The 12,340-nt window shown below is 41.2% G+C and overlaps 1 protein-coding gene across 1 annotated transcript in view; it reads left to right on the forward strand.

The window, feature by feature from the left end:
• lrfn5a (leucine rich repeat and fibronectin type III domain containing 5a) overlaps positions 1 to 8,314 on the forward strand; it is a 42,285-nt gene extending 33,971 nt beyond the window's left edge. Inside the window, exons 8-9 of the mRNA XM_040137456.1 lie at positions 5,314 to 5,587; positions 6,303 to 8,314. Coding sequence (XP_039993390.1) covers positions 5,314 to 5,587; positions 6,303 to 7,256 — 1,228 coding nt within the window. The 3' untranslated portion in view covers positions 7,257 to 8,314. The remainder of the gene's footprint in view (positions 1 to 5,313; positions 5,588 to 6,302) is intronic.
• The last annotated feature ends 4,026 nt before the right edge of the window (positions 8,315 to 12,340 follow it).

Genomic DNA, 12,340 nt, shown 5'->3' on the forward strand with positions numbered 1-12,340 from the left:
TACACGTGCGCGCTCACATCCATGCACACCCACACCCAATAAGAGTATGGGTTTTACCAGTATGTAGTGGTGTATCAGTGATGAATGTTGGCAGAAGGCCAGACACAGTGACAGCCGCTGGGAAGAGGAGGCTGCCATGGGAGGAGAAGATTACTGTAATGGAATTCACACACATGCATATACTGCTGACACATGTAGACATAAGTACACAAGTGCATACTCATACAGGGCCATGCACACAGACAGTATCTCTTGTGTAATGAAACTATAATGAAACCCAGAAACACACACAGGCGCCCTGGGCTGAGGGCTTGGCAGAGCAGAGTAGATAGATTAGTGTAATAGTTTTGGCCAAGGCAATCATCTGCCCACTGTAGGACTTCAAATACTGGCAGCAAGATCCAGTTCAGACACAAAGAAATTAACCGCAATGAATGAGTCCATTTTGCTGAATTCACAATGCTACAGCTCACAGAGTCAAGAAAGAATCGTATGCAAGACCAAAATAAATAAATAAAAATACTGATTTGAAAATGTATGGAAATTTATTTTGTGAACTCAGCATTCAGTGGAACATTGTCAATATCTTGATTGTTCCATGTATCTATGAATTATAAATGATGACAGCTTGGCTCATACGTCCACAATGACAACTAACTACGCACTGCAAGTTTCATTGGCCGGAGCATCCAGTTGGTTGGATTTTGCTTAGAGACATTCTAATTTGGTCTGTGTCCAGGAGGAGTCATGTATTTAATGGTTTCTTGGAAGCAAAGTTTTCTGATGTGGAGAAAAGAGAGAATGTCATTTATTCCTTTGGATGCTTGGCTAAGCAGCAAACAAATGCTCAAGAAACAGAGATAATTTTTGCCCATTCATAGATTTCTAACCAAAACACATCCAGTGTGGCAGCATTTGGCTTTTAACTTACCTTGTTACTGTTTTCAATCACAATTGTTTGCAAAACAAAACTTAATTATCAAGATCCAGATAGCGCAAGATTTTATCAAACACGATCACTGTGTTAATCTACTTATGGAGCCATATGATATTGACCAAGAGAGATAATAATTAGCACTCTCTTATACTGATATAAGAAGAAGGGGTTTTCTTGATATACAAATACAGCAGAGGTGGACCTCCACAATCTTTATGTTTCTTTCCTAGTATTGTTATTGAATGCAGATACAGTAGAGGCCAGTGACAACAACACATTTGGGAGATTTTGGATTGACCTGTTCGACAGCGCTCTGCATCACCAAAAGATCAAATGAAGGAGTATCTTTTGGCTGAATAGTGTTCTATCCCTCCGGCAGAGTATCCATCTTATTATCTCATTTCATCAAGTGGCTGTTTAACCTTTTCCATTTCTGTATTCATAAAATACACCAGCATAAACATGAGTTTTATTATGCCAAATATATTTATGGTTATATAAACTACAGTTATCTTGTAGTTAATGTTCAAACAAGACAAGAGCTTGGGCACATTTTGGATTTAATAACTGTGTAATACGTTTTGCATGACGAAAGTGAAGCACTATGTGGATATTGTGGGTACTTTGTACCCATCACACAGAGACTAGCTAACGTTACTGGAGTTTTTCTTTTATATTGTTTCATATTTCTTATTTCAGTTGAGTAAGAGCCTGAAAACAGTGCACCCCCTTTCTATTCATTCAATCAAGAATCTGGTTTTGAATCGGGGACTCATTGATCACTTCAGTGTGATAGGAGAAAATATGCATAATACACCGGCCGAGCTCAGCCATGCGTGCGCCACCACAAACCAGAAAACACACCCTGGAGAATTAGCTATTTGCCGATGCCCCTTCAGAACTCTTCTGTTTTTTGTTGAAAGAGGACAATTTACAGTTTATAGTAATCAAGGATGTTTATTCTTATTGTTAAAACAATAATAATAAGCCCTAACAATAATAAAGCTGCTATCAACAGGCCTGGTTGAGTAGATATACTGTATGTCCCATTGACACTACAGGCACTTGCTGTGTGTGTGTGTGTGTGTGTGTGTGTGTGTGTGTGTGTGTGTGTGTGTGTGTGTGTGTGTGTGTGTGCGCGCGTGTTTGTGCGTGTGTGCGTGTATTGTCACTTTAAGTACGATGAATGTATCTGCCTGTGTGTGTCCGCGCATTTGGTGGCTAAGGTCTCCCATAATGTCCAAATCATCGAAGGATCAAAAGGTACAGGCGTTCAGTGTCAAGAAATGTTATAACAATGATTTCAGTGAATAGCCATACACATATAAATCCATATCCCAGACCGATACAGTATTAATGTGTCAGTAAACAATGGTCTCTGTTATAGAGCCTGACAGTGTTTAAGCCTTCAAGAAGAAGATGTATGTGTAGAATGTGCAGAGCATGCAAAGTTATTAAACAAACACATTTCTCACACAAAGATATTAATGCTTTGCTAGCTAATGTGTCACACAACAACACACAGATCCATACACACAAATGAAGCTCAAGGCCACAGCAATAATGTGGAAATTAATCTCTGTCTGTGTATGTATGCGTATACTAATGTAGCTTCTTGTATCTGAGCTTGTAAGTGCTGGTGACATTCGCTCCTGTCATTAAGCTGCACGCTGCTATGTCGATGTATGTGCCCCAACACAAAAATAATTGCATTGTGTGTGTGTGTGTGTGTGTGTGTGTGTGTGTGTGTGTGTGTGTGTGTGTGTTTGTGTGCGTGTGTGTCACTTTAAGTACGATGAATGTATCTGCCTGTGTGTGTCCGCGCATTTGGTGGCTAAGGTCTCCCATAATGTCCGAATCATCGAAGGATCAAAAGTTACAGGCGTTCAGTGTCAAGAAATGTTATAACAATGATTTCAGTGAATAGCCATACACATATAAATCCATATCCCAGACCGATACAGTATTAATGTGTCAGTAAACAATGGTCTCTGTTATAGAGCCTGACAGTGTTTAAGCCTTCAAGAAGAAGATGTATGTGTAGAATGTGCAGAGCATGCAAAGTTATTAAACAAACACATTTCTCACACAAAGATATTAATGCTTTGCTAGCTAATGTGTCACACAACAACACACAGATCCATACACACAAATGAAGCTCAAGGCCACAGCAATAATGTGGAAATTAATCTCTGTCTGTGTATGTATGCGTATACTAATGTAGCTTCTTGTATCTGAGCTTGTAAGTGCTGGTGACATTCGCTCCTGTCATTAAGCTGCACGCTGCTATGTCGATGTATGTGCCCCAACACAAAAATAATTGCATTGTGTGTGTGTGTGTGTGTGTGCGCGCGTGCGTGTGTTTGTGTGCGTGTGTGTGTGTGTGTGTGTCTGTGTCTGTGTGTATGGCCAAGGTTCAGCAGTCTAGTGATGATAACATCAAGAGAAGCAAGGGGGAGAACTCTCATGGTCAAGCAGTGTTCAGGTGGTCGTTTTAGTATTCATGGGATCATATAGATGCTCACACACACTCTTACAGCCTTGTGCTGTTATTCCACTGAGGGCACACTAATGACCTACCACTACATTCATCCCCTACCTCTTAATACTAACCATTAAACCTTAACATGTCTCCTAACCTTCACTTAACTCTAACTCCAAACCAGCTGCTTAACCTGGCTAATGTAGCCCTCTGCTCCTCTCAGTGGACATGAGGCCGCAAGATGTGAAAAAGCCGCCCTCTTTGCATTTAATGAGGAATTTCATTAGCATTTCACTGAGGAAATCCAGGAAAGCTGACAAGCCATTTGAAGGAAACTGAAGGACAAATGTGCAAATCCCTTAGTCGATGTGACAAGTGTCCAGTGATGAATAACCAACTGTACCTCAGGGTGGCAAAGTATCTTTGTATTTGTCCAAACTAATATATGGATTGATGGAAACTATTTCCCTTTTGTGTTTTACTGTGAAACCTGAGAATTTTATCATAAAGTACACTTCTGCTTAGTTGGACCACAGTTTGCACGCTGAGAAAGGGCTAACGCAAGAAACATCCGTGCAATAATAAATACTAATCTTTTAAATAAATAATACATGTTTTTATTGAACTATTGTCCTGCTGATGTCTTTTGGGTTTCTGTTTTTTATGATTCATTGGCCAGCCTTACACAGTTGAGCTGAGTGTGTTGATTCTTTATCATTTTCATGCTTACTTCCCTGTTGAGTATTTTTTTAAATTTATTTCTACATTCTTTTCTTTCAACAATATATTGTAGTCTTTTTTCCTCTGGGTAAATTCATTATCTAGGTTGTACAGAAAGAACATACACAAAGCGTGTACAATATGTTTGCTATTATCATAATAATTGTACCCAGGACAAATGAAAATGAGTGAGTAGGCAGGGTTTTAGAGAGCTATTTAAAGCAGCTATAATAAATATGTTTATATTAACAATGGATCACACAACTACTTGTATGTTAAAGGAGTCACCCGTAGTGACAAACAACAGACAAGAATGATCAACGAACTCTGCAGTTTCTCTCAACTCTACACAGCGTTTCAGAATCTTTTAGCTCATTGTTTTGGCTTTAGGGCCCACAGCTTTAATGTTTTGGTCCCCTCTCACCACTCTCATCAGCGTTGTTTCCAGATGCTGCGGGCTTTTTGATTTAAAAGGTCCTCTACCTGCGCGCACAAACAGCAGATAGACAAAGTTAGCTTCTAGCTGGAGTAGATAAACAAAGCTTGGGACTAGCTGTTGAACGTAGTGGAGCATTTAGCAGCTAAAGAGACGGACATTCCCCTCAAGAGTTGGATGCAACTAAAAATAGTGCTAAAAGAGAGTGAATATTGGACTGGAGTATTGGCGTTTGAATAGGCAAATGTTTTCTTACAACACATTCACTTTATTGATATATACAGTATATCAACTGAAAAGGTCATACTGTATCATTGTTGAGCTTTTTATGCTTTCCCCAAGTGTCCAAAACATCGTTTACTGCTGGTTAAAGATTTGTACCAAGGGCAAATTAACATAATGAGCAGGAAGGGTTTCCGAGTTCTTTGAGGATTTATAACTGTTGATGGACACACATTGGCTGTTCAAGGGATTTAAATTTGGACATTAGTCAAGCAGAGAAAATGTCCCAAAATATAATGGTGGATGTCCAGCCATATAAATTAATATGGTTTGAGAACATCCAGAAAAGCTGTTACAGTACATATACAGGACATTTGAGTATACATACTTTTCAAACATGATTCGTCCAATAGGCATCCTAACCGTGCCCTTGCCAGTGTACCTCTCCTTATTGTGATGTTCACGGAGAACAAACATTTGCATTTTCTTGAGTCTCCCTCCCCTTTTCATCCACAGAATGATCCCCCCCTCAAGCAAGAACTTCCTGGTCAACAACCTCGCAGCAGGGACCCCCTACGACCTCTGCGTGCTGGCCATCTACGATGACGTCATCACCTCTCTGACAGCAACACGTGTGGTCGGCTGTGTGCAGTTCACCACTGAGTCGGAGTACATGCGGTGTCATTTTATGCAGTCCCAGTTCCTCGGCGGGACTATGATCATCATCATTGGAGGGATAATAGTGGCCTCGGTGCTCGTTTTCATCATCATCCTGATGATACGCTACAAGGTGGGTCTCTCTGTCTGTCGCTCTTAATCCTCTCTGGCCAGAAATGAGAGAGAATAGGAGAAGAGAGCTTTTCATTGTGTGAGACAATGTGGCATTATTCAAATGGCGGCCATATACTGCCTCGGTCTAAATTATATACCTGCGTATACGCCCCACTACACCTCTGCATTTAATGTGTTCATGCATGGTGTTCATTACAGTGGACAATGACTCGCAAACAATTTTTGGCCATTTAAGGTATAAAACCTCATTCAACGAAACTCCGTTGAGTCTGTGTGGTTCTACATGATTATTGTGTCTCATTGACTCCTATATGGAAGTCCATTTATGCCAAGAAAAAAAAAAGATGAAAAGTCTTTTCTCTTTTTTTATTTTTCATCATGGAAAAAATGTATAAAAGGCGACTAAAATTAGAAAATTCTACACATTGTCATTAAGGTACATTGCTTGACAAGGTATTAAACAATTACATCACGGAATCAAAGCTAAATTTCACCAGTCATACACCGATCAGCCACAGCATTAAAACCAGTAACCAGTTTTAATGTTGGGGCTGAATGGTGTGTATATACATATGAATATATATGTATATATATATACAGTGTATACACATTCTTGCCATTTTGCCCAGTCATAAGTGAAGTGTTCATATGCCAACATTTCAGTATGAAAAAAAGGATGAAACCCTCTCTCTTTCCCTGTGTTTTTTCCTCAGGTGTGTAACCCTGGGGAGGGTGGTAAAGGCGTTTCAATGTCGATGACCAATGTTCACTCACAGACCAATGGGCAGCAGTCACAGGGATGCACTGTGACTCCCAGCGCCTCTAAACATGGCTCAATCGGATTAGACGACCTCTCGGGAGGCACAAAGAAAAGGAGCGGAGCAGCAGGAGGGGGAGGTGGGGGTAAGGATATGATGGCTCAGTCGTCTGACTCTTCCCTGCCTGACTGCTCCACGACTACGTCAGTTCTCAGCCAGCCTTGGGCAGCCAGAAGCCCAACAGCTGTAGCTGAGGAACGGGAGAAAGCAGGTGAAGAGAGAGCTCAAGCTGGCATCCTGACACCCGCCGCCACCACCGGTTCACTACCCAGGCCAAAGCGAAAGCCCGCTCCGAGTAAGTCAGGGACAGCTTGCTCAAACACCTCGGCTATCCCTGAAAACCTCCCCCCCTCTTCCCCTCGCCCTCCATCCTCCTCCTCCTCCTCCACTGCCTCCTCCACCCTCCTCCCTTCCTCCACCCCTCTACAGAACCTCAACACCAACCGCAACAACTCCACCTCCCTCAACCAAACCCCGCCCAGCTTCGCCCCTTCCCCTTTCGCCAGCCCTCTCACCACACCGAGCCCCGTCCCCACCAACCGATTCAGAGAGACGCCCATCCTGCGCCGGGCTCCCCGCGCCGGCTCTTCCACCACTTCCTCCTCCAAGTACCAGACTCTCCCTGTGGAGGAGGGAGGGAGGAGCAGGGCGAGGAGGAGGTACTCACTCAGTGAAGGAGGCTCAAAGACTCACTCGTCCCATCAGGGAGGAGGAGCACCCAAATTGGGGCGCATAATGCGGAACAAAAGGAGCCAATCAATGAGCGGCATGCTGCTCCCTGAAGATGGGGATGGCGACTCGGACAAAGGGCGGTGTGATTCGGACTGGATCTTAGAAAGCACAGTTTGAACTGGAATGAGACAGCGATCACAAAATAAATTTTGGTTTATCCATTACTGTTTATGTTCTGTATGAGTGCGTGTGTGAGACTATGTGTATGTGTTAGTTTGAATTTGTTTATAGATGAGTGAAGGTAAAGGCGTGGGTGAGCATTTGTGACATGTTTTTGCCGTTTAGAATGTGCGTTTTTGGTGTGTATGTGTGTTCATGTTAGTTGTGGCTGGATGACTGACTGTGAGTGTCTGTTCTGCAACCATACTGTTTCTTTTTTCAACCATATTTTTTTTTTTATATTTTTCATAACGTTTCTCCACTACTCTCTGCATTCAGTTTACAGTTTTTTCACTTTGACAGTTTCCTAACTGTTCTGCAGTCGGTCATTCAGCGAGTGGATAACTTGCCTTGTCTCGTAGCGTCCTCGAGTTGTCTCGTTGGTTCCACTTTATAGCACAAAAGAAAACAAGACAATGGGCCCGCCACGTCATTTCCCGTTTCACACTCACCTTATCTGAAAATACCACGAAAAGGGATTAATTCCAGGAAAAAATACTGAAAAAAAAAACCATAGAAGAACTGAAAAGCACACCATTAACATTCACACGCCCACAGAAAGTGTGGGTCCATACCACGGCAAGAGAATAGCAGTCGGTGCCTTCTTTTGCACTAACAGACCCTCTGACAGATGATAAAACCGGATTTAGGACTCCACCATGACTCCACGAACGAGGGATTGGGACAGAGGGGACAAACAAAGGAACCGAGAGATTTCACACATAGCCTTTCTTACCTGCTGGGGAGTACAGATGTTTTCTCTACATAGTGACGGACAAAAACTGAGACAACACGTAACAAACAGATGAAGACTTTACGGACCTCTTATGAAATTGATATTTTTTAAAGGGAAGAATTAAAAAAAAGAACCTAAAAAACTCGCAAGCTTTTCACTGACATTGGTTTACTGCAGCCTGTGTTGGTCACAAGCTCCTGGAAAGCTTCTGTACAGAAAAAAAAAAACAACATGTACTGTGTTGTTATGTTGTGTAAAATAAAAAGGGATAAAATGAAAACTGGAAATGTGAGAAGTGTGTTTTATGTACATATATGTCAAAAATATACTTTACATGATCTTTGCATATTTATCAGGGATGAGGATATCACAGAATTTGCATTTTGAAATGTTGCAATATTGTCGTCAGCATCAGTTTCTACTGGGATTGCATCGAAGACACATTTATGGGAGGTTAGAATCACTTTTCATCCGGCATCAATTTTTCTTTCCATTGCTGCATGATTTCATTACGGAAAAACAGTTTCCCACTACAAATCAGAGCAGATGTGTGACAGGTTTTCAGTAAAATAGTCAAAGTTTCACATAATGTTTTTACTGCAGACACATTTATTAGACTGGAACGATTCAGAAAACGTGCTGCCATGAGGCTCGGACAGGTGTGCCAGTGACTAAGACTCATGGGATATGATGTTGTTAGATGCTCACAAACGAAATCATTGTTTCATCTTTCTCAAAATGACTAGGTGTTACAACATTAATGTCCAGTACGGTAGTAAAATGGGCTGAAAACCCAGGAACACAATAAAGCCTTTTTCAAAACACAAAGTTAAGAACAGACTTTGAGAAAAACCCGTTGATTAACACAGTCATGCCAGTGGAATAAATGCGAGAGAGGAGAGGAGGCAGGACGTCAAGTCTCTATATGCTCTCACTCTTATACAACACCCACTCCGGCTCACTATGTAAAACAAGTGCTGGTGTTCACTCCGTTTAAATGGAACCTGTAGCTGTGAATATATGAATGGCTAATCCTCACAAAACATTGTCTTATACTTGGGCTAGTATGGTATTTAACAGCAAATGCACCAGGAAGGTAATGGGAATAGCAAGATGTAAGGTTTTTACCATTTAGGTATCTTTCACACCCGTGTTTCAGTTCATTTGGTAAGAGAAAGAAAAGAAAAGAAATGATAAAGAAATGGTAACTTATTAATGGATAGTTTCGACTTTTGACTGTCATCCTTCATCGTCAGTGCTGCATGGGCCCACGTGGGGAAATCAAATTCTGGTGAGTGACGGCACGTTAAGCAGCACTTTACTGAACCTTATGTGTTTATTTATGTTTCCTTGTAGTCTCAAAAAAGTCAGAAAGAAAGACACCACTCCAGATGTCAAAAACTCCACTGTGAGTCTGTCACGAATATGAGGATTATTATCATTATTATCGTAAATAATGACATACAGGTAGAATCTGAATGAAAAAGAAAATGAATGAAAAAGAGGTCTGGTGTACAACACTATAGTTATCATGTGGTGGCTACATTTAACTTTTAAAGGATGCAATGACACCTAGCCCTGGTGTGTTTGCCTGTTTAGTACGGTTCGTCTGGGCCGGTGCGATAGCTGTCAGTTGAACCTTGCTGAAGACAAAACCACCGTACCGAGACCGCATCACAACGAGGTTCTGGGTGGGCCCGCTTTGTCAGGACCCAGGACTTAAATCTCTGGTGGAGTTTGTTAGTGTAAACTAAATAGACCAACCACAGGAGGATAGCGGATATGTGGTTTTAAAATGATTTCAAAAGCTGAACTAGTATTAATGTCATCAGCTGATTATGAACTGTCAACCAAAATATCTTATGAGCACAATACATAGCCAATACATTTGTAGATGCAAGATCACGTGGTAACATGTATGCGAGTCATCATGTGAGTGCGTGATTTCCCTGATCACTAAGAAGAAGACCAAATGTATGTGTCCGACTCACATTTTTTAGCAGTTTCTCAATAAAAAGTAAGTAAAACATAGAGACCACACAGTTAATAACGTCCAGTCCCATTACAATACAAAACACCTCTTTTTTTTTCTGCTGTCTCTCTCTGTTTGTGACTATTCATGACATACAGGTTGAGGATTATTTTCTTCCTTGGTTTGCACCAAATGAACTCAACTACTGGCGTGTCATCATATATTACCATTTCACACATAAAAAAGGTACCACGTCGAGTAGCAGGTAAATCTCAATTTGCAAACAAGCTTCAAATCCAAACTTAAATCTCACTCTCCACCTTAAACATATCCAGCTGTAAATGCTCTGTAAATACTATAATTAGAATCTGGTAGCAAACGTGCACATCATATTATAAACACCTTCAGGTCTGCAATTATGCATCAGCACCTACAGTAAGAAGGCGACCTAGGGGCCACAGCCAGTATGGGTGAAGTCACCATCAGTTAACGTCAACGCGGGAAATTGATTCACTTTGCAATTAAATTACTGCAAATTGTTTGACATGAAACAGTTTTGACAGGCAATTGCAAATGGATGTTCTCACTTCAATTATCAGACATTGCTGTTTTAATTAAATAAATTAAATTGACTGAACTGACGGTGAATCATTACTCACCTCTTTGGGAATATCTGAGTGTTTATTCTAGGTTTTTTGGAAGACCTCTCCAAAATCCAGAGGGATTAAAGCCAAAACTACCCCCACTATCGTACTCCTATCACATTCAGGCTCTCCACTGGGTTTAAAATTTCAATAGCTGATGACGCCAGCAGACGTCAGGTCAATGTTTAAACAGGAACCTGAGTCACCGGAGAGTCAAAAGAGAAGATGAGAGGGAAACAAATTACATTCCCATAATTCTCCTTGTTTAATTTGCCTAAAAAGCCCATTGCCTCTGCTGTACAGCTGTCCCATACAGCCACAGAAGTGAGCTCACACACCCACAATCCTCCTCTGTTTAAAAGTGTGCCAGTAACGTCCTGCTTCATGCCTCCTTGACTGACCTTCCAATGCCTTTATTAAGCTGTAAATGCTTAACAGTAAGAGGCTTTGAAGGAGAATATCCCTCTCTATATCCATCTTCCTCATTTTCTCCCCCTTTCAGCCCCTCTCTCTTTCCCTCCCTCGGTATCTCTCTCTCTCCATCTTTCATTTTCCCTCATTTATCTTTTTATATTTTGTGGATTTAGTAGCAGCTTTTATACTGTGAGTGATAGTTTGCGGAACAGTAGTAGAAGCTTAAAGTAATATTCTTTGACATTTACACTGCATTTCAGCGAATAAAGACTCTGCCACATTCTGAATGAGGCGCAAAACTAATGAATAAAATTTTGGTGGCTAGTGAGAATCACATGATCATCGATCTGGGAGGGAGAACCCGGTGGCGCGCTTTAATGGAGGCGCTCTGACCAAGCCACAGCAGACGTTTGAGTCGTCTGGCGGAAGCATGGGCTGTGTGGCTGGGGTGCCTCAGAGACAAGAAACTCAACGTGAGGAAAACAGTGAGTTTTCCAGGGACTGGAGATAAAAATACAGGCTGAGCCCTGTAACTCAACTCCAGTACTAACTTTGTTATCTAGAGGCCTTCCTACATGATCCACAATAGTTTCAGGCCTAAAAAAACCTTAAAGTGCGTGTAAAGTCTGACAATTAAATGTCAAAAACAGAGCATGTTGCAGACTGAAGCCTGTGTCAAACCAACATTTAAAACAGAAAAATCATTCAATCAGTTCAATGAAATCCCAAATCTGGGAATTAGCTCGAATGTTTTTTGCTTTGTTTTTTTGTTTTTTTTTGGGGGGGGGGAGTCTCTTCACTTCTGAGAGCTTCTGGCTTCTGTGCTTGACACTTGGAATGTGGGACTATTAATTAGCCTGATAAGGTTCAGTTATTCTGCTTTAGCGAACACTAGCCATCGTGATTTGGATGTAACGTTGGGTTACGTTATTTCCATGAAGAATGGCGTTAGCTAGCTCACTTGTCATTCCAAATTCCACTTGTTTAACATTACTAATGTTACCATTTTGCTGACGATTACAACATAAGCTGAGCTCCTCAGCCAAAGGGCCAACTCAACTTTAATTTTTATTATTATTGTTTTGAAACATGAGATGAATTCATAAGACAATGGTGTAGACACTTAGCTAAAATGGACCTATGTTACTTACGATGTAAGTAATTGTTAAACAGAATGCTTGTTTCAGTATCTTAATATGTCGCATGAGAAGGGGGGGAATTACCAAGTTCGCTGAAAATGACACAAGCTGAATTAAAATCACCTTCTGACAGTTAG

The sequence above is a fragment of the Xiphias gladius genome, chromosome 10 (genome assembly GCF_016859285.1).
Source record: "Xiphias gladius isolate SHS-SW01 ecotype Sanya breed wild chromosome 10, ASM1685928v1, whole genome shotgun sequence".
Taxonomy (NCBI): Eukaryota; Metazoa; Chordata; class Actinopteri; order Istiophoriformes; family Xiphiidae; genus Xiphias; species Xiphias gladius.